Below are 27,033 nucleotides of genomic sequence, written 5' to 3'. Positions count from 1 at the left end.
GCAGGAATTACAGATTGCTATACGGGTCAGGTGTTCCTTATCCGAAATGCGTGGGTCCAGAAGTGCTTAGGATTTCAGATTTTTTTTTTCAGCTTTTAGAATATTTAGATTTCCACAATGAGATCTCTTGAGGCATGGGACCCAACTCTAAACACAAAATTCATTTTTGTTCCATAACATCTTATGCACATAGCCTGAAGGGAATTTCATACAATATTTTTGTTTTACCACATCTTGATTCCAACCTGTTACCTAAGGTCAGGTGTGGAATATTCCACCTGTGGCATCAGGTTGGCACTCAAAAAGTTATGGATTTTGGAGTATTTCAGATTTTGGATTTTCAGATTAGGGGTATCCAACCTGTACTAGAGATATAGGTGAATGGTCCTTTAAAAACAGAAAAGGCTGGTTTGCAAAATCGGTACAACTCTGAAACAATTCTGAAAGGCACTGAATAGCTCATGGAGCTTTCTAGTTTAAGGAACTTCCTGATTTCCCTGTCGTGATCTGTATTAACTGTGGGTTGTGGCACAGAATCGTCTTGATAATTTAGATACTGAAATGACATGCCAAAGAAAAATAACTGAGCTGGGACTGTACGCTAGTGGAAAAATGACAGTAAAGATTACTTTAGAAAGATTGGCTAGTTGGCTAAGTATGACATTCGAAGGCACTGTTAGATATTGAATAGTAGTTCTATATCTTGAATACGAGAATGTGCTGGTGGGGAGAAAGGAACCCTTTTGGGGGCTGGCAGGTGGTTCAGTAGTTAAGGTGCTGCACTCCCACGTGGCCAACTATGGTTCGAGTCCCAGACCTGGTGGCTTGTTTTCTCACTTTCTCTTTCTCTCTCTGGTCAAATTAAAAATATTAAGAATAAAATAAAATAAAATAATTCTTTAAAAAAAAGAAATCCTTGGGGCTGGCAGGTGACGTGGTGGTTAAGGGCACTGGACTCCCACACGGCTGACCGTGGTTTGAGTCCGGGACTTGGAAGCTTCCTTCCTTTCTCTCTCTCTCTCTTTCTCTCTCTCTCTCTCTCTCTGTTTGTCTCTCTCTGGTCCAATCCAAATTAATAAATAAAGTCAAATAAAATAATTCTTTTTTGAAAAAAAAAGAAATCCTTTTGACTGTACAAGGAACAAATCTCTTCAGAGATGTATATAAGTATAAATTTAAAGGCAACAACAATCCAAGAAATGCAGAAAATGACTTTGGAGAACACAGAGTGATTGTGGAGAGCAGCGTGTCACCCCCAGTGCCTTAGAGTGGTCCAATCAGAAGTATTTCTTGTCTGCGTAAGACATCTTCAGTCTATCTCATATACTCTTTCTGCCCCTAGGAACCCTGTGTGCCTCCATATTCTATTTTATTTGTCCCTACAATGTCCCTGCAAAGCATAATCTTCTTCATTTTATAGGAGACAGCTGAGCCACAAAGGAATACCTTAATTCTTTGTCTTTAAATGTGAAATGATTGATAATCAGTATACTGACCCAGCTCATTATACTATTTTTTTTTTTTACATTATTTTGGGTTTCCCAGGCAAAGGACATATTTTATCTTTCTCATTATTATTTTTAATTAGTTTTCAGAAAAGTTGAGATAAAAACAGAATCTAACAAATATCCCATGGAGATATTTGGTGTTCCCTTTTCTTTCAAGAATAAATTAAGACTTTCTCTGCTCCTCTCTCCTGACTCTCTCGGCAGATAGTCAAAATCCCATGCCAATTTTTCAGATGAATAAGGGCTCCTTCTAATAACTGGATCACAGTCCCCTCTATTGAAAAAATAGCCTTTTAAATTCATGTCTGGACCCTGAATAAGTTATTCAGTTTGACCTAAAGGTTTTAAACAGTACTAATATATAACCTGGTTTGGAGCTCAGCGATAAATTTATACCCAGTTTGTGAAAGGCCAGAGAGAAAACTAGTGTCTTGTATTCTCTCTGAAAAGCTACACTAACTATTGCATATTTACTTTGTAAATGAGGACACCCAGTGGCCATCAAGTGAAAATATTCTACACAACCGTGACACTGGTAAAACAAATCTAAATACCGTTATCAATGCTGATTGATAGATAGCTCTGTAACATCTGTTAGCAAGCAGTTTAATCTCTCTAAGTCAGGCAAGAGTGATGGAAGTTTGGCCCGATCATTTTTATATCACATCCCAGGTTGGTCATTTCGTCTCATTTTTGGTTAGTAAATGTGGCTTAGATTTGAGTTCCGCTGAATCTTCAGCTGTCAGGTGGACCTGGTGAACTGTCTCTTGAGGAAAATGGAATCAGAGAGATGGAGACAGTGTGGCAGGTGTCAGAATTCATAAAGGAATCAACAAAGTGTGTGGAAACTCAGTGCAGACTTGAAAAACCAATTGCCTTCAACCTTAAATTCATGTTGAAAATAGAATGATGGCTGGAACCTGACGCGAGGAGGTGGGATAATAAAGGACCGGATGAAGAGCGCGTGGACACACCTCAGAGACAGTGTACACCCTGAGGTTCCTGCGTCTCATCAGCATGCTTCTGGAACACAAAGGCGAGGTTATCAACAAGTGCTCATGTCGGACCTGCTCATTGCAAAGACACGGGGTGGGCAGTGTGAGGGATCCAGGTGTCGTAGGTGTATTTGTGACTGTGAGGTTACAACAAGGCACGGTGCTAGCCTTTGAGAGGCTGGGAGTTTTCGTATAGCGATAAGGCAGGCACAAAAGGACAGAAAAAGAGGAGAAAAGAGACAATAATATACTGTTAAGGACTAAAGTATGTGGTATACGTGTGGGAGGCTCAGATTTACTCCTCAACGTTCAGGTACAAGACACATTTCCTTATTTTGCTAAAGAAAATTCAACCCCAAGCCTCTGTTACCAGTTAGTGAGAAATGTAGTCAAGTGCTAGGCTCCCCCCCCCCTTTATTTTTTACTAGTCTTATATAAGACTCATGAAATCTAGAGAGTGTCAGATCTTTAGTCCATGGTGGTCTCCATCATTGCTATTGCGTGACTACCCCGTAACGGTGCCTTTACTTCTGGTCCTTCTGGTTTGTAGATGCCTTTCATAGTGGTTCTCATTCCTGACCATGGCTGATCACTGTTCATCTCACAGCAGTGGCTTTCTGTGTCACCTCAGAAGTAAGCCAAGCAATTACCCCAGCTAGACTTGTGTGCAGGGAGAGTACTTGGCATCTTTTCTATTTGAGAAGTTGATTCATTTTCTCTGCTATAATGCTACTTCAGTCTAACTCCAAAGCACCACACCCCTCTCTATAAGGTTCAGATTAATTCTTTATGGAAGACCTAGATTAGAAAAGAAAACTTTTTCATTTAGGGCTTTGTCTTTAGGCCCTAATGGGCATTGAAACCATAATTCTCTCAAGTAAGAGAGTCCATACTGTGTCTAAAGACTTGACCTTTCTCATCTACAGGTGGAGGAAAGGAGACATTACCTTATGATTTTATTTTCTTAACTTTATTTGTGTATTTCTTCTGGGGGCAGGGAAGCAGGGACAGAGAGAAGAACTCCCAGCATATTCCTCTTCCTGTCTCAGGCAGCCTAAATCACAGACACACATCTTCACCCGGAGTGCATAAGGAAGCCCTGGGATGTGATCCTGGGCACCTCCCCTGTGAGTCCAGCAATGTTACCACCACACCTCCAGCCAGCCAAGAAAATGGTTTTGTTATATGAAATTTTTTATAATTCAGTGAGAACAAACTAAAAATTAATGTCTCAATTTATTGCCTTACCAGCCAGTGGGAACTAGGAAAAGGGAGAACTGAGGTTGAACTTCAGTAATCATAGAGGGCTTCAAAGAGAAGGTAAAGTTTTGAACAGGGTTCATGACAGTGCAGAAAATCTGGTACGTAGAGAAAGCACAGTAATTTCAACACTTGGGACAAACTCAACAAAAGAAGAGAGTTAAATATGTGTTCATGGTGACAAAATAGCCAACTTCTTAGATTAGTGCAGGGATTTTATTTTGAGGAAAACCTAGAAAGTCAAATCAGACTAAATTGATGAAGTGAAATCAGATCATCAGGATGTTAGCTTAGTGGTTAAGGGAGTCAGTACACACACTACCAACTGTGAGGTTTGAATCCTGGACCCGCTGGTCTGAAAAACATTCTGGGTAGCTATAGAAGACCCTTATAGATCAATATTTTTTTCAATAATATGTAAATAATATATAAAATACTACATGAAAGAATTTGTAGGGCCATCCAGTGGTGTAATGGTTAATGCAACTGGATCCCACGTGGCCTGCTGAGTGAGCAGTTTGAGTTTCGGAGCAACCAGCTTAAGAAACATGTCAGGCACATGTGCATGCATGCCCAAAATCCCAAGAGGAGAATAAAGGAACAGGGATTGCAGGTGTGGCCATCCCCCAGGGGTGGGTGATTTCTCACCTCCTCTTTATCTTTCTTCGGTGAGCACTCATGCCCTATAGCAAAAACAAAAACACAAAACACAACAAAACAAAACCTGAGAAAATAAAGAATTTATTAAAAATATCATCTTATTTGCATAATTATGAAGAGCGCCTTCTACTTCATTTATTTACCAGTGCCTCCCAAGGTTTTGATTTCTATCTGACAACATTTGTTTAAGATCTTCCTCATCTCAGCATGAACCAAGGTGGGCAGGTGAGTTTCGGCTATTGTCTTCAACTGGCCCTGTGCGTCCATTTCACCCAGTCATCCAGCAAAACAAAATGACCTTTTCCCTGGCTGTTTCTTGTTGCTTTGCCATAGAAGGCCTTCAGTCCTCAGTAAAGCAGTATAGTATGGCTCAAGTTCATACTTTCCATAGAGAAATTTTGCAGACCCCTCCTGCCGACAAACAGGGCTACGCTTGGAAACCAGTTGTCACGTTAGAAGCAACTAATTTTTTTCAGCAAGACCCAAGCAAAAAGAACATTTGAATATGAATCTGAAGACCTGCTTCAAAAGCAGTTTCAAAACAGCACAGCAACAGAGGACTAAAGAAATTTCTGTGAACTGAGAAGCTCTATGTGGATTTTAGTGAGAAAGCTTTTTTTTAAAATGACACTACGGGGCTCTTTTTTCTCATTCATTGAAGTCCAGATAAAAGTTTTTCCAAAGTCAAGAAATTAATTTTTACTTAACTCTAATTTATCACCAGTCTATAGTGTTTTCCAAAGGAATGCCATTCCTGAGAGCTATACAGAATCTTTGAACTTACTGAAGTTAAAAAAAAAAAAAAGTTTTTCTTGTAAAATTAAGTATAAGAGAGTTAGAAAGAAGAACAGGTTAGTATGAAGATGCTTGTTTTTATATAATCACTTTTTAAATTTATAATTGCTTTTTAAGCAAAATAAAGGACTTAGTTATTAAGTGTATATTTGAATATATAAATGCTTCTTTAAGGCCTATCCAAAGCCAAGTTCAAACTGCATAACATTGTGAATTTAAGTAGATCCTTTTGTTCATTTTTGTATCCCACCCACAGATGTAGCATCTCTGTATTTTTGTTCCCCAGATTTAGTGAACAAAAGAAAAGGTTACAATAGGGCAGCAGTTAAATTTGTAAGGAAAGAGCTTTAGGGGGAAAAGAAAGAAAGAAACTCCTAAAAGGTATCTCAAAAGGTTTAAAATACAAGAGGATTTAAAGGCATCAACCTCAGATTTCATTGACTTTTCTCCTTAGTCCCAGCAGGTCTTCCCTTCTCTGGAAGCCATCACATTTAAAGTTTGGAATGAGGGTATAGGTGTCTTTCAGAATGTAGTCTGGAATTATCTAGCCAATGCCTTTGTTCACAGAGTTAAAGGTTAGTTTTCATAAGCTGTACTATATGAGAGTAAATTTCAGTGTTTTATTCCACTGCACTCAGATGCTCCAAGTATAGAAATTCATAGAACATGTAGCTTGAATTATCGATATCCAAAACTGAAATTTTAACTTAATGTTTAAAGTTGGTTCTGTAAAGTCGATGCTAAATTACTTGTGGATTAAATGTTCAATCAGACCCTCAACTCACAACTAAAGGAATTTAAGCTGACTTCAAAGACTATTAAATTGTTGGGAAATATATTTACATATGACTATAAAAAAGAATTAGAGTAGATGTAAAATAAGGAAATGGAATGAAGCTCTGGAAAGCTTTATATAGTAAAGTGTACCGTGAGGTCCTGTAGAGTTACTAAAATGTGACCTAATTTTATTTATTTATTTTTTTTTTTAGAGACATAGTCTCACTATGTTGCCCATTCTGGCCTTGAACTCACAGTCCTCCTAGGCCTCAGCTTCTCAAGCTTCTAATACCTAAGAGTACATGCAAGAGCCACCATGCTGGCTGTGGCCTAAATTTTGATTCTGTGCTCCCTAGTAAACAGAGCCAATAGGGAAACATGATGAATTATTACATTCATAGGGTCCAAAACACTTACAGCAGAACATAGCTTTTCCTGGGCACTGAAGTCGGAAAAGTCAATGTGTGCTTAATGTATTTTTTAACTACCAAAGGTCCTTATGGCTGGATGTCTTAGATTGTGTTATATTTCAGATCATGCGTATCCTTATGGGCTCATTTATATTGGGGTATTCTCAGTAAATATTTCACTAATGAAATGAAGATTCAATTGGCCCCCAAAAGTAACTTCATCCATAAGTCAGTTGTATTTATAATTTTAGACATTTCATCAGGCATATCTTGTCTGTTCTTAGAGATAACAGCAGACTGTACTTGAAATCGGAAAAGACTAAAACCCGAGTCAATGAGGAAAACCCTGAGAGCCTCTCTAATGACAAGTGAAAAGGCTTCTCTGGAATTATTTCTTCCTTTGGACCTAAAAATCTCATTAGTCATGTCAGTCTACCCTCAGCCTACAGGTAAAAGTGTAAAAAAGCTTTTACTTTTTGATAAAGTGAAGAGAGGAAAAGGAAGACAAGACTGAAGGATGAGTCCAACTGTGGGGATGGAACTGATGATCACAGGGAAGTGTTTTCCTACCTTGTAATTTTGCTCCTTTGTTCTCCTAGGTGAAGCTTAGGAAAATTTAATAGTATAAGAGCAGAAAGGCAGGCAGAGAAGGAAAGAGGGAAGAAAAGAGAAAGAAGAAAGAGAGAAAGAGAGAGAGAGAAAGGAAGGAAGGAAAGAAAAAAGAGAGGGAGGGAGGGAGGGAGGAAGGAAGGAAGGAAGGAAGGAAGGAAGGAAGGAAGGAAGGAAGGAAGGAAGAAGGAAGGCAGGCAAGCAAGCAAACAGGCTGACTGGCTGTTAGAAGTACATTCATTCCTCAGGATCCCTGGGGAATTGGTTTCAGGACCCCAGTGGATATTAAGACTCTCAATACTCAAGCCTCTTGTATAAAATGGTACAGTATTTGTATATAACCTGTACCCATCCTTCTGTATACTATATATCACCCCTAGATTACTTTCATTACTTAATATAATGTAAATGCTATGTATTTAGCTGTTAAAGTATATTGCTTAAGGAGTTAAGAAGAAAAGTCTGTACATGTGTAACTATCCTTGGCCTAACTAAGTAGGACACATCAGCAATGATTTAACTCTTTAAAAAATAATTATTTTATTCAACTTTATTTATTTTATTTATTTTCATTTCATCAGAGAAGAACAAAGAGAGTGAGAGAAAGTGAGAAAGCAAGCTGCCAGGTCTGGGACTCAAAGCGCAGTCGGCCATGTGGGAGTCCAGTATTCTTAACCACCATGCCACCTGCTGTCCTGTGATTTAATATTTTTGATCTGTGGTTGGCTGAATCCCTGTTTGCAGAACCCCTGGAACTCATGGACAATGAGGACCAACTGTACCTCACAGCTCTCAAGCGAAGTCTATTTTGTTGGCAGGATTAGAAGGACATGTTGAGTTTGTATTTGCTTTTCTTTCAAATTACATCACAACCTCTCATCTTTACCATCAAAAAGTTAAAGTGTGTTTCCCAGTTCTATGAATTTGTGTTAACGATCAAAAGATCTCTACTGTGATGGAAACCTAAATCAAACCAAGTCTCACTAAATAAGTTAGCTTCAGCAGTTGTTAACTATATGGCTCTAACATAATCCTCCAGATTTCAGCTAGCCTTATTACTTTGTCATCTACACTTTAAAAAAAAAAAAAAATCCTCAAAAAAAAAAAAAAATCATTCTTTCCTGAAAGGTAACTTTACTCCTCTTGACGAAGCTTGTCTATCATATAAAATAATATTGGCACAACTTAAGTAAATGGGAAATAGCAGCTCAACAGATTAATACATCAGACATATCATGAAGGTTGCATCAGAGGCTTTGGCTCTGAAAGTAGCTAAGAACTGTTAAAGAGAGATACTTGAATCTCAATCCACAGCTTTTAATTGGGGGTGGGGGTGAAACTGAGAGGCAACACAGACCTCTTTGAGATCCTCATGAAAGCCACTGACCTTATCTCTGTGAAAGTATGAACATGTCCATTCATGAAACAGTAGGTATCCACTAAAGCCCACACATAAAATTAAGGACCTTAACATAAAATGTTCTCTGGGAATGGTCCATGAATAAACAAAAATTCAAGTGATATTAAAGATATACCAGCTACAGTATTAAGATCATAAGAAGAATGGTCTCGTAAGACATTTTAAACAAGTTAGTAATTTTTATCTTTGAATAGTTAAAATATAAAGCAGGGACTTACAAAGTCACATTCAGGCACTTTTAACTTTTGTAAGTACTACATTCCTGGAAAGGTGTTTGAAAGTTAAATTTATGAAAATTGAGCAATTGATTTATGCTACGTGAAAAGAATTCTTTTTTTTTAACCAATGGCTAAACAAATGTGTAAAATCCCTGACAGTCCCTGCACACTGGGCTTAGAGAACCTGGAAGATAGTGACAAACCCTATGGGGAGGTGGCCCAGAACATCCCCCTTTTCACCCAAGAATGGGTAAGTAAAGCTGTACAGCTCTCCTTCCCATTGGCTGGTGGTAATAGCACTGGGATAGGCTGGGCGTGTGGATCCAGGGTCGGAGGAAGAGATTTGTCTCTGTCTGCCTCTTCCACTATCGTAGATGATTCCCCTAGCACTCTCAGCAACCCTCCAAATACTATGAAGATGCCAGGGTGATAGAGAAGAAAGAGATGCAGAGCCATCATCTGCTCTGTGTCCTCTAACGCAGGAGCTCAGCAAGACCCCCTTGGCACTTGGCATATAGGTGCAGTAGATATAACCAGCAAAGGGTTTGGGAATTGGGGGGCTCAGTTACCCCAATGCATCCGTGCTTTCTCCAGAAACGACTGACTCTCCTGGTGTGGTCCGGTTGGCCAGCAGCACCATCATGTAATAGCTTTAAGATCATCTTTAATCCCCAATACATGAAAGCTCCATGTCAGTGTCCTGAAGGTATCGAGACACAACATGGAAAAGAGTGTGGTGCAGGAGGCTGGCTGTGGGTGCCTAGCCACTCCAGCACTGTTTTATGTGTTGACCTACTTTGTCTGAGCCTGGTGCCCCAGATTGAAATCTCAAGGGCTTTAGGGCCCTGCCATTTGACTTAGACCTGTTGACTTGACCAACATTAATTTTGGTTTTAATTTAAAAGCTGTTGTTGCCTCTGAAATCAGACTTTGAAGTTCCCATCCCCCTTACAGCACCTTACCCTTGCACTAGTCTCATTTTATATGTCTTTTGCTCTCCTGACTGAGAAAGGACTGGATTTCACACCTAATTAAAAGAGATTGTATTGCCTGCTGTTTCCTTTCTTGTTCATTTTCTCTTGTGCAAAAGCAGCATTTCATTCTCATGCTAAGTCCTATCCCTGGACCCCCGCAGCTTGAGGGACTGGCAGGAGCTGGGTTCTACAAAACAGAGAGCCAGGCCCTCTGTCACCTATTTCACCATGGGCAGATTTTCCCTTCAGTGCTCACCCTGCTTCCAGCCCATCCATGCCGTGCTCGCGCATAGAACGTTGCCACTTCTTACATGAGCATACAGTAGGAGTTACGTGTGTCTTTCTAATGATTGCCATCACTGGCCAACTCTGTGTTTTTACTCTGGTGAAACGGAGATGGGTTATAGTTTTAAAACACACAGAGAACTAATTTTATCACTTTTTTTCATCTTGCTGTTTGTTTTGTGTTCATACCACTGTGGATTTTTTGTTTGTTTTGTTTTGTTTTGAAGTAGAGAAGCATCCTCAAATATATATAATCTATGTAGAGTTGTGTGGTTTTGTGGAGTTGAGAGGGTTGGGGTTTGGGAGGTTTTGGGGGGTGGGAATTGAATAGCCCAAATGCCTATTCATTGCCAATCTAGCAAAGAATGGAGTTCGCATTTTCACAGCATTCCTTCCTATACAGTCCCTGAATAACCATCTAATCAAGATTTGTTTTCAATGGGGGACAAATCTTCTACAGTAGAGTATTTCAGATTTATTCCGTTGGAATCTATACATTAATGCCCATTGGATGAAAAGGACATGTTCACAAAAGCCTGGACTTTGCCTTGCTGTGGCAGAAACTTTTCCCACTGTATTAGTGTTAGAAATAAAAGAAAGCCTGGGAAAGGAATTGCCTCTGCATTGTGCGCTGAAGGAATGAGGCGTGCTTGAATGGAGAGGCAGGGTCCCCCATCGCATCTGTACCCATATCAGCAAAAACGACTCAGCCTTTCATAGCTGCTGGCTGCAGAGTGGGACCAGCATACACGGTCAGATATTTAAGAGTTGTGTCTATTAAATTCCAGCTAGGTTTGTATATGTGTATAGATTTAAGTTTGTCTCTGTGGTTTGTAATTAAGTTGGTGACAGTATTACTACAATAATCATAACTCAGTCTAGCAGATGACCTGATTGTTTGGACAGAGTGATTTGCTATCCAGTTTGGTCAAACGAGTTCTGTGAATTTTTCTCATGAAATTGTGTGTGTGTGTGTGTGTGTGTGTGTGGTGTGCATATACATGATATTATAGTTTTTGTTGTTGACCATTTCTCTTCTCTAAAGCAACCTCCATCGCCACTCTCAGTGTCTTTACATTTCTATACTAAGAGTTAGCATGGCCCTAGGTCTCTGAGCAATTCAAGTTGGATTCCTCCATAATAACAGGGTTATGCAGTGAAAAGAGCTTCAAGAAACATGGGTTCTAGTCCCCACCCTGCCACTTACTAGCTGTGTAAAACTTGGATCAAGTCATTTACATTTTTTCAGAGCCTCAACCTCCTCATACATTAAATAGTAATAAGGGGCCAATAGGTCACCTAGTGGTTAAGGCACTGTGGATCCCACATGTTCCAGACCTGGTGGCTTGAAAAACACACTGGACACATGTGTGTATGTGCCCAAAATCTCAGCAGGAGAATAGAGGAGATGGGATGGTGCCATGTACATCCCCTCTAGGAGATGATTTCCCACTTTCTCTCTTTTTGTCTGTTTGTCTCTGGCAAACACACCCACCCTATAAATAAATATGTGTGTTTTTGTTTTATTATTTTTAAAGTTTATTTATCTCATACTTGAGTGAGATGGAGAGATAAAGAGAGATAGCACCCTCAACAGGGTCTTGATGCTGCAACCCACACCCAGCCTCCAACCAGCCTGGATCGTGGGCACAAGTGGGGCCTGTGTTCTTAGAAAGATCCCTTGACTTGAACCAGCAACCTTCTCACAGAGCATTGCATTTTACCACTGTGCCACTGTCCGGTATGTTTAAAGAGTGTTATCACCCATGTAGAAAGAGAAATTAGTTATTTTAAAGTTGATGTTTTTGCTTCTAGAGAGAGAGCCCCTAATAGGATCTTGATTCTGTGATGTGTCCCTATCTTTGGCCATCCCAGTCATGGAGACACCCATGCCTGGCATACTCAAGAAGGTTGGATGCAAACCTGGAACCTTCCCATGTGGGCCAGTCTCATAGAGCATTGTATTTGCCAAAGCACCACCATCAGTCCCTCAAAAATGTTTTATAAAGTCCATCCTGCTCAGAAATAATGACCTCGTTCATGAACAGAGCAGTGTTAGATGAAGCAAGTAGGAAGATAAAACTCCGAAGCCCAGTTGTCCAGGTTCAGGTCCCAGCTCTACCACTAATTGTCTATGTGGCTTTGAGCAAGTTTCCTAACTTGGCCTGACCATGGTTTCCTGATCTGTAAACTGGGCATAACAGTATCCCCTACTCCCTACAGTAGCTGTGAGGATTAAATGACAATATCCGTAAAGTACCAGTAATAGTGTTCGAGACATGATAAGCTCTAAAAATCTTGTTATTGGTATCAGGGTATACATATGCTTGGTGAGCCAGCAAGAACTTGAAAGCTGGTCAGCTGGCTGATTCCTGAACATCCCTTCCTGGGTCCTTGGTGCCTCCCCCTGGGGCCATATTTTGGTATTATAAGGGATTCACCCTGACTCTTTCACCGAGCAATTTGTTTTACATAAGCAAAAAGGATGGAAGGTATAGCCTAATCCAGTATTTAAGGCACATAAGAGACCCAATGGAGGATGGACTGAGAAGGAATTCTCTTGCACAAATAGGTACAAATTGTGTCGCTGAACGTGAACATGGAGCTTGAAGGCATTTATTAAGTTATGCTTGATGGCGATTGAGTGAAGCCAGGTGGGAGCTAGTCAGTTCAGACTTCCCTGTGCTGGCCCTCTATTCCTAAAGCAGAGGAGAGAGAACCTGAGGAGGGAGGCATTCCTCCTGCCAGCAGACGGTTGGTGGGGGGTGCTTTTCACAAGGAGAGCAATCAGTAGTGGGGCCAGTTGGTTATGAAGGCCCAGGTACTTGAGTTCTACCAAGCCAGTTGTTCAGTTGTGAAGGCAAGAATGGGGAATCTAGTGGAAACAATGGTTTAGGGAGAGGGATTCTTTAGAGCCCTCTGAGAGGTGAAGTAGAAAGATAGAAAAGCCCCAAGACTTTGTGCCATTACACCTGTTTTCTTTCTCAGTCTGGAGCCCAATGTTCCCTAGTTATCCCTGTCTGCATGGCCAGCTAGTTCTGACTCACGTCCTGTCTTGTGTCTGCCTTGCCACGCTGCAGGTGACATCAGTTGCAAGGGGATGACCGAGCGCATTCACAGCATCAACCTTCACAACTTCAGCAATTCCGTGCTCGAGACCCTCAACGAGCAGCGCAACCGTGGCCACTTCTGTGACGTGACGGTGCGCATCCACGGGAGCATGCTGCGAGCACACCGCTGCGTGCTGGCGGCCGGCAGCCCCTTCTTCCAGGACAAACTGCTGCTGGGCTACAGCGACATAGAGATCCCGTCGGTGGTGTCCGTGCAGTCGGTGCAGAAGCTCATTGACTTCATGTACAGCGGTGTGCTGCGCGTCTCGCAGTCAGAAGCTCTGCAGATCCTCACAGCCGCCAGCATCTTGCAGATCAAAACCGTCATCGATGAGTGCACACGCATTGTGTCCCAGAATGTGGGCGACGTGTTCCCCGGGATCCAGGACTCGGGCCAGGATACGCCGCGGGGCACTCCAGAGTCAGGCACATCAGGCCAGAGCAGCGACACGGAATCAGGCTACCTACAAAGCCACCCGCAGCACAGTGTGGACAGAATCTACTCCGCGCTCTACGCGTGCTCCATGCAGAACGGCAGCGGCGAGCGCTCCTTCTACAGCGGGGCCGTGGTCAGCCACCACGAGACTGCGCTCAGTCTACCCCGCGACCACCACATGGAAGACCCCAGCTGGATCACGCGGATCCACGAGCGCTCGCAGCAGATGGAGCGCTACCTGTCTACCACCCCCGAGACCACGCACTGCCGCAAGCAGCCCCGCCCAGTGCGCATCCAGACCCTGGTGGGCAACATCCACATCAAGCAGGAGATGGAGGACGATTACGACTACTACGGGCAGCAAAGGGTGCAGATCCTGGAGCGCAATGAATCTGAGGAGTGCACGGAAGACACCGACCAGGCCGAGGGCACCGAGAGTGAACCCAAGGGCGAAAGCTTCGACTCGGGCGTCAGCTCCTCCATAGGCACCGAGCCAGACTCCGTGGAGCAGCAGTTTGGGTCTGGAGTGACTCGGGACGGCCAGGCCGAACCAGCGCAACCCGAGCCAGCTGCCGAAGCCCCTGCCGAGGGTGGCCAGCAGCCGAACCAGCTAGAGACAGGAGCTTCCTCTCCCGAGAGAAACAACGAGGTGGAGATGGACAACACGGTTATCACTGTCAGCAACAGCTCCGACAAGAGCGTCCTACAACAGCCTTCGGTCAACACGTCCATTGGGCAGCCATTGCCAAGTACCCATCTCTTCCTAGGCCAGACAGAAACCCTCACCAGCAACCTGAGGATGCCTCTGACCTTGACCAGCAACACACAGGTCATTGGCACAGCTGGCAACACCTACCTGCCGGCCCTCTTCACTACCCAGCCTGCGGGCAGCGGCCCCAAGCCTTTCCTCTTCAGCCTGCCACAGCCCCTGGCAGGCCAGCAGACCCAATTTGTGACAGTGTCCCAGCCCGGCCTGTCCACCTTTACTGCACAGCTGCCAGCGCCACAGCCCCTGGCCTCATCTGCAGGCCACAGCACAGCCAGCGGGCAAGGCGAAAAAAAGCCTTATGAGTGCACTCTCTGCAACAAGACTTTCACCGCCAAACAGAACTACGTCAAGCACATGTTCGTACACACAGGTGAGTACAGGCCTCTCCAGACCTGGCAGCAAGGGGGCTATGGGAGGGAAGGGTAGGACAGCTGGTGGAAGGGAACCTTTGGCAAGATATCTTAGATTTTAGAGACCCCAACACAAGCTTCTTCTCAAAGCCCCCATTGTAACCCTTCAAAGGAGCAGAGCACCCTGCCACTAAGATAAAATATTACTAAAACCCTTTATGGAAAAAGGATGTCCTAGAGATGTCCTACCTGCAGAAGAGAAGACTTAGGGCACCATACAAGCCATACTCACGTATCTGAGTTTCAGAGGCTGCACAAAGTAGTGGTTAAGAACTTGAACTCTGGAGCCAGATTATCTTGGTTTGAAGTCATGCTCTGCTACCACCAAACTTTATCATCTTGGGAACATAACTTTTCTATACTTGCATTTCCTGGTCTATAAAATGATCATAATAGTGATACATCTTCCTTATAGTGCTGTTTTGAGGATAAATTAATTAATCTACATGAAGTTTTTAAAATAGTTCCTGACACATCGTAAGTACTCTATAAATGATAGCCGTTATTAGCATTATTAAGATGGCTGAGAGGAAGAGACATTATGTTGCTTCATTTGGCTTTAAAAGGTGGAACTAGACCAATAGTTGGAATCTATGAGGATATTTTGGTCAACTAAATTAAAGAAAAAATTTGTTAACAATCAGAGCTGCTCTAAAATGTAGCAGACTGCTTCCAAAGGACTTACAGTTCCTGTCATTGGAGGTAATTCAAGGAGAGAATGGATGATCATTCTGTAGGCATGCTGTCGAGGGGATTCGGTCATCAAGATGGGCAAGATGGCATTTCATGGCTGGATTCCATAATTCCAGAGGTCAGCTCTCCTGACCTTCTAGTCAGTGCTCTTTCCTGGCTCCATAATGGGGCAGACACAGAAGCGGAAACTTCATGGAAGCACCTCCCGTATAAGTGACCACCTACATGATTTCACAAGACTTTCTTCTACCTATAAATACCTACCACAATGGTGATCATCATATTTAAAATCTTCATAAGAGTTGCTCTTCTGGTACCCTTCTGGTTCCAGAACACTCCTGTTAAATGACAAATTAATTTGCCCAGTGAAGTTATCTATTTGAATACCAATGCATGAATTCGTTTCTCAAAAGAATTGTATTTCTCAGATCAGCTATTAGGAAGCTAGGCGATAGAACATAAAGCAGATAAGTAGAGTTGGAGACTAGAAGGGAAGGAAAGCAGCAGACATGGAAACAAGAACCCAACATAGAAATGAATGACCGAAATAGAGTATTATTTAAGAGGAACTTGACCTTCACTGCAGCACAACTTAGGACAGCTCATACATCAATATATGTATCTTGAAGTGAGCAGTGTTTTTAAAGACTACAGTTTTCATGTCTCCAAATAAACACAGTGACTCACTACTGAAGTTAGGCAGAAAATCAGGTAGTGGTAAGTCACTGTGTTTACTTGGGATAAATATGAATGCACAAGTAACCTAAGATCCAGCAAGAGAAATTTTCTCTTTTTAAAATTATTTTATTTACCTTTATTTATTGTTATTATTTTCCAATTTGACCAGAGAGAGAGGGAAAGTGAGAAAGCGAGCCACCAGGTTTGAGACTTGAACCGCAGTTGGCCATATGGGAGTCCAGCACCTTTAATCACCACACCACCTGCTGGCCCCATGGAGAAGAAATTTTCTATGCGATATGGTTATCACTACTATGACGTGACTTAATTAATGGTAATGTTTTCAGTTAGGCAGCAATTTATTGTCTACAGAGTGTTCTCACAGTGTATGTCCTTTCTCCCTCTGAATAACTGTTTAATCAGCTATCAAAGTAAGGATTGGGGGAAAATAAAGAAACTGTCCATGAAAGTCTCCTTGACCAAAGGTGACTCTGATGATCTTGGATCACCATAAACCTATCTACTCTTCCCTTCTATGCATCTCTTCTAATAGGCCCATCAGATATAAATTCACACATTCTATTAGGTCTTATATTGAAGTAAGGCTTCAAATGTGCAGCATAAGAAATTCATCATGCTACTAAAATTGTCTTTTTGATATATAAATTCATTTCTCCAGTGTATTTGCCATAAGATTCTGTGGCTAATCCCAATAACTAGATGTGCCCAAGGGAAAACCACCAATGGGTTTGCACATTTAGACATCATCTGTGCAAGAGCTACACGCAGTCATTTAATAAATCTGAGTTAGGGTCAAAGTGTGACCTTCGGCTCTCTAGTAAATTATGAAGGCAAATTATGAAGGTTTTTGTTTTGGTGTGTATTTCATAGCCACATGTGGAAGCAATAATGTATATATGTCCATTGAGCAACTCACTTAAAAAAGCAATGCTCTTCCCTTTCACTCTAGAATTATTTGTCAATGACAATTTGGAATGGCCAACAGTACTAATTTATGTAATCATTATATGGATGTCTTTACACCTTCCCATCAGAATGTAAAAGCTGTGGGACCAGCACTTAGCATAATGGCTATGTCACTGAACTCCCATGTAGTTGACTGTGGTTCAAGCCCCAGACCCAGTGGCTTAAATTCATACCGGGTGCATGTGCATGTGTGCCCAAGATCCCGAGAGGAAAATGGAGAAGGGATTGCGGCATGGCCATCCCCCCTGGGCCATCCGAGGGAAACTCACTGGGAAAATAGGACAGCAATCTCCACCTTCCCCTTCATATCTAAAAGTTTATCAGTATCTTGATGTACATATTCAGATGTGGCTAACATTCTGACATGGATCAGCACATCCAATGGCTGTTGTTAACTGTGGATTTTAAAGAGGAGACTATTGTTTACCAAAGTACCAAAAATTTTAGTCAGAATGCACAGGTATACTCTGTCCCAGAATGTTTTACACAAAATATATTAGAAATGTGTTTAGTATCCTTGAAATGAATATAATAAACTGGTCTGCTTATTTATTTTTAAATTATTATTCTAGACTTAAAAAGTCTTAAGAAATAGCAGCCAGCAAGTGGCATGGTAATTAAGACTCTGTATTCCCACATGGCCAACTGCAGTTCAAGTCCTGGACCTTACAGATTGAAAATCACCCCAGGCACATGTGTGTGTGTGTGCCCAAAATCCCAAGAGGAGACTGGAAGGGAAGGGATTGTGATGGGACCATCCCCCCCCCGGGGGGGGGGGGGTGATTTCTCACTTTCTGTCTCTCTCTGTCTTTCTAGCAAGTGCACATGCCCTATAGGGAAAAAAAAAAAAAAGTCTACAAAAAAAAAGAATGTAAAATCTGTGAGAGCAGAAACATACATATATACATTATATTGTACATCAATGTACCCACCATAATACCTTACATATAATAGACATTTAATAAATACTTGATGATTGAATGAATGGAATCCTTCTCTAATGATGTCTAACCATTTCCAAAAGGGTGAGCGATCTTATTTCCACAGAGTTGTTTATGATATAGCTTATAAAAATACTGCAAAAGGTAGTTTGCATATTTATGTATTAAGTACTTTCTCCAAGGATCTAAACATCTTTCAGATATCATGTTCTGTTTGTTCCTATCTTGCTCAGCATAACAGAATAGCACACGTAATAATCAGAATGGCCAAGGTGGCATCTAGGCTGTTCATTTACCGCTAGGTATAGTATTAACAGATTTAGCAAACCAAAATACAGAATGACCTGTTACATTTGAATTTCAAGTAAACAACAAGTGTATTTTTAGTTTAAGTATATCCCATGCAATTTTTGTGACATATTCATTGTTTATCTGAAATTTAAATTTAACAAGGTGTCGTATACTTCATCTGACAACCCTACCCAGGTGGAACTTCCTTTTTAAGATCTAATCTTGGGACTTTTTGCTTTAAAAATCTATAGATGAATACAGGCTAGCCTATGTATTTGCTTGACAATGTTTGTTAAGGGGATAAATAAAGGAATGTTCAAAAATGTAGACATGCTCTCCAAAGGATAATTTAATTCAAGGGACTTTATATAAATGCATTCCTTCCTTAATAAGAATTTCAGATTTCCTTCTTTTTTCTTTCTTTTTTTATTTTCTTTTTTCTTTGCTGGAGAATATACTGTGCAGGTATCTTTGTTCCCATTTGTACTTCTTCCATCAACAAAATACAGTTATTTGGGGGCTTTTTCTGCATCATATTATCAACAGCCCATTCACTGGTGACCATTTGTAGCCCACTAGTATCCTCTGCACATATAATAATTTTACTTGATACTTGGAAAACTCAGCTCTTTCATCCATGAATTCAGTGTAAATAGATACAGTACTAATAGTCACATAATAATCCCAGCAATAGGGTAATAACAGTGATATCAAGATAACAACATTATGATGCTCATAGGGAGCTTGAACAATTACTTATATCAAGACAGTAGGGGTAAAGGAATGAGTATTAAGAGGTGATCCCAGAGAAGAAGTTAAGGAGCAGACACTGAAAAACAAAGAAAAATAAATCTCTCACCACTCTCCCACGCTTAGGAAAGCAGGGAAGGACACTGCCCATCAATTTCTTCACTTGCTGTTTGGTTTCTCTACCATCAACGGTTAGTGGCTATTTGCTAGGAAATCTGTGCTATTTTCTGTCATTTTACTCATGAAACTCCTTTTTCCTTTCACCATGTAATCAAGGGTAGACTATACCCTTAACTCTGAATTATATAGCTGCAATATAATCACTTGCTTTATTATTATCTAAAACATTTTTTTTAAATCCAGTTTGATTCCTCTAGGCCATGCATGCCGTATCTCAGCTGTTTTCATTTCTCCTCAGTCCCTTTGTACTGAATAGAAGTTTATTTTTTTTCTTAAAATGACCACATGCTCTGTACTAAGTTCTTTATCTCTTTAATTTTCAAAACTCCTTCATGAGACAGGTACTTACCGTACTATTCTCCAGTTACAGATAAGGCAGCTGAGGCTTAGAAAGATTAAATAACCGGCCCAAGTCACTCAGCCAAGGAAATGGAATTCATATCTGACTCTACATCTCTATATCCCTCAAATGGATCATTTTAAAGTGCAAGGACTTAGATGAGCAACCCCTTCATGCTCCAATTCAGGCCTCCACCTTGTACTTTCTGTCCCTTTCTAACAAATCGGACTTGCCATTTCTGACCATAGCCTCAGACCCGGAAAGCTGTCTACTACTATTTATCGTTACTTACCATTTCTTCACTTGCAGAACCACAATCAGCAGACCACATCCATTTCATGTATAATGTCTAAAGCCCTTTCAGGATTGCTATAAGTAATATGCACGAAAATAATAGGAAATAAAAAGATTAATGTCCCCACTGAGTGATATTGTTTCAAATCCATACAAACTGAAATGAAAATTGTAAGCATATAATCTGAAATGTACCCCTTTCAGTAAGACAGTACCTGAAATGCCTATGGCCTACTATCACAGTTTTTCGTAATTATAAAGAAGCTCCTAAATGTGGGCCAGCAGGTGGAGTGGAGGTTAAGGCAGTTGGATCTCACATGACCAGCTCCATGGTTCAAGTCCCCAGTGGCTTAAAAATCACACCAAACACATGTGCATGTGCAGCCAAAATCCTGAGAGGGGGATGGAGGAAAGAGGATTGTGGTTGATTGTGGTGTGTCATCTCTCCTGGGGGAGAGGGGGTAATTTGGGTGATTTACACTTTCTCTCTCTCTCTCTCTCTCTTTCTCTCTCTCTCTCTCTGTCTGTTTCTGTATATCTCCAGTGAGCACACTTCCCTATAACAAAAACAAAAACCCAAAAAGCTCCTAAGTACTTTACGAACAGTTTTCCTCATTTATTAGCATACCAGTTTTCTGTGGCAGGGAAGGGAACAGGATACTTTGTCCTAGTTAAAATGTGGAACTCTTAATGTATTGAGTGATGAAGCACTTTACTCCGTGTCATTCATTGACAAGGCCAGGACTGCAGTCCTCAGATGTTGTGGGCCACTGCAGGCCAGAGCACACAGAATCTGCAAAGGCCTTTGACAGGTGCTTTATCCAGTTCCTTATAGAAGGTGAAACAAATCCAGAGATGAAAATGCTTAAAAAGCCCAGAGTCGCCCTGATAATTAATGGCAGACGAATATATAAATCCAAACAACATATAAGGAGTCTTCGACAAATTCATGGAAGGCCAGTCAATGGCATGTTGGTTAAGGGAGCTAGATCCCACATGGCCTACTGTACAGTTCAAGTACCAGACACAGCAGTTTGGAAAATGCACTGGGCACATTTGTGTGTGTGACCATAATCCTCTCCCCAAAAAAGTGGAGAAAGAGAGATTGCCATGTCTCCTAGGGGTACTTTCTCATTTTTCTCACTCTCTTTCACTCTCTCTCTTTCCTGTGAGTGCACACACCCTATAACAAATGAAAAGCAAAGGAATAAAACTTTTAAAAGTTTATATAAAGCAAGTAAAAAAGTATTCATGGATTTTTTAAAAATTTTGCACCAGGATAAACTCGTACTTTGATTCCATTTTTTCCATTAACTTTTTGAAATCCAATTGTATGTATGCCATGGATGGAAAGACTGACAACTATGGTCAGATTAGAAGGTGTGAAAGTAACATGCCCTTATCAGTGACCTTGCCTAGAGGGAAAACACAGTTACAGGGTGAAAGTTTCAAACAGCAAGACCATTTCAGCGCAGACAGCCAAAATACCATCTGGAGCTTAAGGCATGCTGCCTGTTAAAGGTGACAGGTGGACATGTCTTAAAAGGTAGTGGCCGGCCTATCGTAGCCTCTGTAAATTTTACGAAAGCACAAGGAAGGCAAAGACCAGCCAAGCTCCAAGTATGTTTACAGCTGACTGAAGTGTTTCAACTAAAAATGCCATGCATAGCTGTTTGTCTTAGGGAATCTCTCACTTCAGAAAAGTTTACCAATGGGGGCTGGCAGATAGCATGGTGGTATAAAGCACTGGACTCCTACATGGGTGACTGCAGTTCAAGTCCTGGACCTGGTGGCTTGCTTTCTCACTCTCACTCTCCCTCTCTCTCTTTCTCTTTCTCTCTCTAATCAAACTAGAAAATAATAATAATAAATAAAGTTAAATGAAATAATTCTTTGAAAAACAAAAAGTTTACCGGTGTAAACGCTGTGCACAGACTGAACTCTTAAGTAAATGAGGTTAGAGGCAGTGAGGTTTCCCTAACTTCCCATGTATATCTAAAAGTAAAATTCTTCTTCTAACCCTGTGATCTTATGCAGCAGACTGTGCCGTGAATATTCTTCAAAATGTATGCTTTTATGTTTAAAAACACAACACAAAAATTTTCTGATGAGAGAAAATTTCATAAAATGGATCATGAACATAAATACTTAACACTGTGCTTCGAATAGCTCGTTTTTTTCATAAAAATTTTCAAAAAGATTGCCAGAGAGTAGATTTGCTAAAAGAGATTGAGGGAGAGAGAGCTGCAAGTAAGTACCCCTCCCTCCACGGGGCATGGTCCCACTGCAATCCCTTCTCTGTTTTTCCCTCCTTTTGGGATTTGGGGCACATACGTACATGCACCTGGCGTGTTTCTCAAGCCATCAGGTCCAGAACTCCAACCACACACTTGGCCATATAGTGTCTGGCTGCCTTCACCACAAGGCCACAGGCTGGTCCAGCACATATTTTAAATGAAAGTTAACTCAAATGTAAGAGGGCGATTTCTGTCCTTGATGCGTATGTTGCAGTATTAACTTGAGGAGTTTCAGAAGCTCTGGGCTTTAGGCAGGTCTTGGAAAAGTACACATGGAAGGACCCTCTTCTCTGAGGTGTGTGCCTATGTTGGGCAAGGTGAGAGAGCCAGACCAAACACTTGCATGTCTTTAAGAGCAGAGTTGAGAACTAATGCACAAACAGGAACGCTTCCAAGAAGTTATCCAAAGAGATGTCACAAGCCCATGGACTCATTCGTGATTTAGTAATCTTACTTTCTAACTCTTTTTAATAAGCATGATCATTTGGCCCCTAAGCCAACAAAACTGAGGAGAAGAAAGAAAAAAAAAAGAGTTTCTGCCCACAGGCTAAGAGCAAAGAAAGAGACAGAGAAACTATTTTTAAACTTGACCGAAGAGTTCAAAAAGCATGTGGAAACACTTAATGGTGGTGGGGGAGTAAAGGATTAGAGTGGAGATGGGGTTAGCCTTGTAATAAGAATGCCTTGTAAGTATTCCCACAAGCTCTTGGTGGTCTGCAAAGTGATTTCATATGTGTCTTATGTCAACACTAGCATGGTGAGGTAAGTCAACTATATACCCCAGGGGCATTTGGTGATTTATCAGAGTGGCACGCAGTGTGTTGGTGTGTAGGTTTGAACAGGGCCATCTGATGCTGAGATCATGCTATTCACCACCTACTCAACCTCCGCACCTGGTGGGGCTAAGTTACATGGTGGGGATCCTGTCTCAAATAGATGAAATTGAAAGTGTAGTTCTTCAGAATGACTTACTCCTATGTTGGCAGATAATTTCCAGACTTAATTAAATGTTGGAAGTGGAGACTATCTCCGAAAAGCCAAATTATCAAATTGAGTTCCCTACAATTCTAGAGAAACTCATGTTTCCAGAGATCTCGCTCGCTCTCTCTTAGTTCTTTATTTGTTTGATAATATTAATGGGAAGCACAGGCAACTTCCCTAATGATGACAATAAAAAAACCGATTCCCTTCAAAAAAGAAATAGCCCTTTTTCTCCACAGAATGACCTTTGATGATTTTGAGTGGGGGATATCTAGTAGCTTTCCAAAAGAGACACTTCTGGCCCGGGGAAGCAGAAAAGTCTAGACTCTCCTGGCATTCCCTTAAAGCAAGGTTTTTCTGTACATGAAAAGCCAGGAAGGCCTGGAATTTTCCAATCAAGGATGATCCATTAAGCAATCAGATTTTATCTTTTTTAATTTTTTTTGTTTTTCTTTTTTGTTGTCTTGTTTCTCTGTATCTCATTCTCCCTCCCTTGCTATGTCTCGCTCTGTCCTGCTTGCTGTCTCTTCCCACATCAATAGGTGAGAAGCCCCATCAATGCAGCATCTGTTGGCGCTCCTTCTCCTTAAAGGATTACCTTATCAAGCACATGGTGACGCACACAGGAGTGAGGGCATACCAGTGTAGTATCTGCAACAAACGCTTCACCCAGAAGAGCTCCCTCAACGTGCACATGCGCCTCCACCGAGGGGAGAAGTCCTATGAGTGCTACATCTGCAAAAAGAAGTTCTCCCACAAGACCCTCCTGGAGCGACATGTGGCCCTGCACAGTGCCAGCAATGGGACCCCTCCTGCGGGCACACCTCCAGGTGCCCGCACTGGCCCCCCAGGTGTGGTGGCCTGCACGGAGGGGACCACTTATGTCTGCTCTGTCTGTCCAGCAAAGTTTGACCAAATCGAGCAGTTCAACGACCACATGAGGATGCATGTGTCTGACGGATAAGTAGTATCTTTCTCTCTTTCTTATGAACAAAACAAAATGACAACAAAAAAAGAGAAACAAAAAAAAAAGCTATGGCACTAGAATTTAAGAAATGTTTTGGTTTTGTTTTTACTTTCTGTTTTTGTTTTTGTTTCGTTTCATTTTGTACTACATGAAGAACTGTTTTTTGCCTGCTGGTACATTACATTTCCGGAGGTTTGGGTGAATAATAGTTCTCCCAGTCTCCCTTGGATGGTGGCCTTAAGGCCTGGTAGTGCTTCAAGAGGTCCACTGGTTGGATCTCTAGCTACTGGCCTCTAAATACAACCCTTCTTTACAAAAAAATCTTTTAAAAAAAGTAAAAAAAAAAAAAAAATTTTTTTTTCACTTGTGAAGAGCACTACAAAAATATATAACAAAATCTAAAAGGCCTACTGTCTTTAAGTACACCGCTTGCAGTGTTTCAGTGGACATTTTCACAATTCTGGCCGCTTGGACTTCACAGTAACCAGTTAAAACTGTGGAATATCACTTCTGGTTGAAAACCCAGAGGAAAGGCCCTGCTGTTTTCCACCTACCACCTTGTCTGATTTCATAAAAGGGCTGTGGGGGTGGGGAGGGGCAGAGGGTTCGGTGGTGTGGGAAAGAAAGGTGAATGGCAGGCTTCTCCCCAGATTCTGCCTGGGTCCATGCACCCTGGCCCACCTCCTCCAAATCCCCCTTTCAGCAGAAGCCAGGAAGACTTGGACAAGCAACAAGCAACAGTGGCTATCGTATTTATTCAGTGTCTTTGCCTAGCCACCGCCTCCGCACACATGAAAGATATCAGAGATTTGCACCTATGTTGCTAGGTACAAGAGAAGGATTATTTCCAACAATCTTTGCAAAAAAAAAAAAAGCGTCAGGATATATTCTTGTGGAAGAGAAAATGTAAGAGAATCAGAGGGTGGGGGGGGGGACACTAAAAGGTTCTTGAGGCTTTTTTAATTCAAAATTTTATAGAGGGGCAAAAGTGACGTTTACCAGATAGAATGCTGATTTTTTTAATATATTTACAACAGTATTTGTGTAAAAAAAAAAACAAAAAAAAGTGAGATTGTTAAAAGTAATTTTTTTTCATTTTGGTTTTGCATACACTGCCACCAATCCCTTCTCTTTTATTTTATTTCACACACATATATATATTTTTTGGTAAGTCAAGACTGTTAAGGTTAGCGATACTGCTTCCAGATAGAAAGAATAAAAGGCAACTAAAGTTATATTTGAAAGAGAGGAAGGATATTTTCTTCATATTTTTTTTAATTTCTCTTAATTTTTATTATTTTAAGTATTGCCTGGGTTGATGAAGGCCTACGTGGCCAGCCCATCCCTGCTGTAATTTGAACTGCTGCTTTGTATTTTGATATGTAGTTCTCTGACTTTTAGCAAGCATAAGTTGCTCCACTGAATTTTTTTTTTTTTTCCCCAACTGATCCACCTAGAATTCTGTTCATTTTCATGGGAGGGACTTTATCTTTCAGAAACAGATTTCTTGCTCCTCAAAATTACATTGAAGTCTTATGATTTTAGAATTTCTATCGACTTGATTTCTTTGATGAAACACTAGTAGCGTAGAGGTCTTGACAAATGGGTTCTTTCTTTTGTGGCCAGCGAGGAGGAGGAGCTCACAGAACTCTTTCATGGCTCCTCACCCTTCACAACGACAAAGAGCATCCTTATGACAAGCCTGTTACAGATCAAGATGCATTGATGCCAAAATTACTTTCTTCCTTTAAAATATCGCCTTCTGACTATTTCCATCATGGTTAAGAGGGCTATGTAAGCTGATCATCCTTTAGATGATTTATTAACCCTTGTTTTATTGGAAAGGATTTAGGGAAATGAACAACACTTTCCCAGATGCCCAAATCCACTATTCAAAGGGCCACCAGTCTATTGCATCGTCCCAGATGCCGCTCTCTCTTCCTAGTTGGCATTTCTCTCCTCGGTCCTGATCAAGGTATTGCAATAGAGATTTTCCCATTAGAGACAGTGTCCTGAAGGGATTGCAACTCAAAAAAGGAATTCTTAACTAAAACTCTTAAAGTAATTTCATTTCTGGGCATATTTTAACACACCTAAAGGTAAAAAGTACATTTTAAAACAGAAACACCGAAACTACACTTTTAAAAATAAAACAAAAACAGAATTCGTTTTATAGTTATGTTGCATTATAATTCAATGCTCCTCCTATTTTCCCTGTCAGCATTTTATTTACAAAAACTAAACAATAAACAAGGGAAAAATCTTCCAAGGCAAGCAACTCTTTAATGACTAAATTGGTTTTATTCATGTGTTTTAGACACTCGATTAGCTTGGATCTTTTCCATAAGTATTTTGTGATGGTTAGTAGGGTCAGTGCAGCTGGAGTATTTGTGAGTTTGATTTGGTCCTACAGTGCTTTGTTCAGTGGATATTTTGCTGGAAGTTTTAATGTAGACTTGGATGGTTAACTGACTATTGAGTATTATTCATTTTTATTTCTAAGAGGAGTCCTACCAAGAACTATGTGTCCAAAATTGACCTGCTTTAAAAGTTAGTGAGAAACAACTTGAGAAGTAAAAAAAGTCCATTTTTCTATTACTAATTTTGCTTTTTAAACTATCAGTGTTGTAAAATTCTAATACTTCCATTTAACACCAATAGAGGGAGCATAAGTTAATTAACTGTGTCATGGGATTGTTTTGATATTTTGAAAAACAAATCATTGCATCCACTAAATAAAAAAAGACTGACATTAACAAAACAAACTGTCTTAATCCATAAAAAAAATTATCTGAAATTACTCAGCATATGTTACAAATGAACGAAGGCCAAACAGCACTTCAAACCTTAGCAATGTAGGTAGAATTCATGATACCTCCACAAAAGCTTATCATGGATGCCACTGTGGGCCACATTTAGCTATCTGTGTTTCAAATCTGAGGGCAACCCATTTGCCTTATGCTGATTTGCCTTCTGAAAAGCTAAGCAATTGGGTTAA

The 27,033-nt window shown here is 40.9% G+C and overlaps 1 protein-coding gene across 18 annotated transcripts in view; it reads left to right on the top strand.

Annotated features, from left to right (window-relative positions):
• The window catches only part of ZBTB20 (zinc finger and BTB domain containing 20), an 885,897-nt gene extending 861,072 nt beyond the window's left edge, over positions 1-24,825 (top strand). For all 18 annotated transcript variants that reach the window (XM_027765659.1, XM_027765668.1, XM_027765674.1 and 15 more), the window contains 2 exons: positions 12,992-14,596; positions 23,611-24,825. In XM_027765659.1, the coding sequence (XP_027621460.1) occupies positions 12,992-14,596; positions 23,611-24,032 (2,027 nt within the window). In that variant the 3' untranslated portion in view covers positions 24,033-24,825. The remainder of the gene's footprint in view (positions 1-12,991; positions 14,597-23,610) is intronic.
• The last annotated feature ends 2,208 nt before the right edge of the window (positions 24,826-27,033 follow it).

The sequence above is a fragment of the Tupaia chinensis genome, unplaced genomic scaffold, assembly GCF_000334495.1.
Source record: "Tupaia chinensis unplaced genomic scaffold, TupChi_1.0 Scaffold139218_1, whole genome shotgun sequence".
NCBI lineage: Eukaryota > Metazoa > Chordata > Mammalia > Scandentia > Tupaiidae > Tupaia > Tupaia belangeri.
This window is presented reverse-complemented; position numbering and strand designations above follow the sequence as displayed.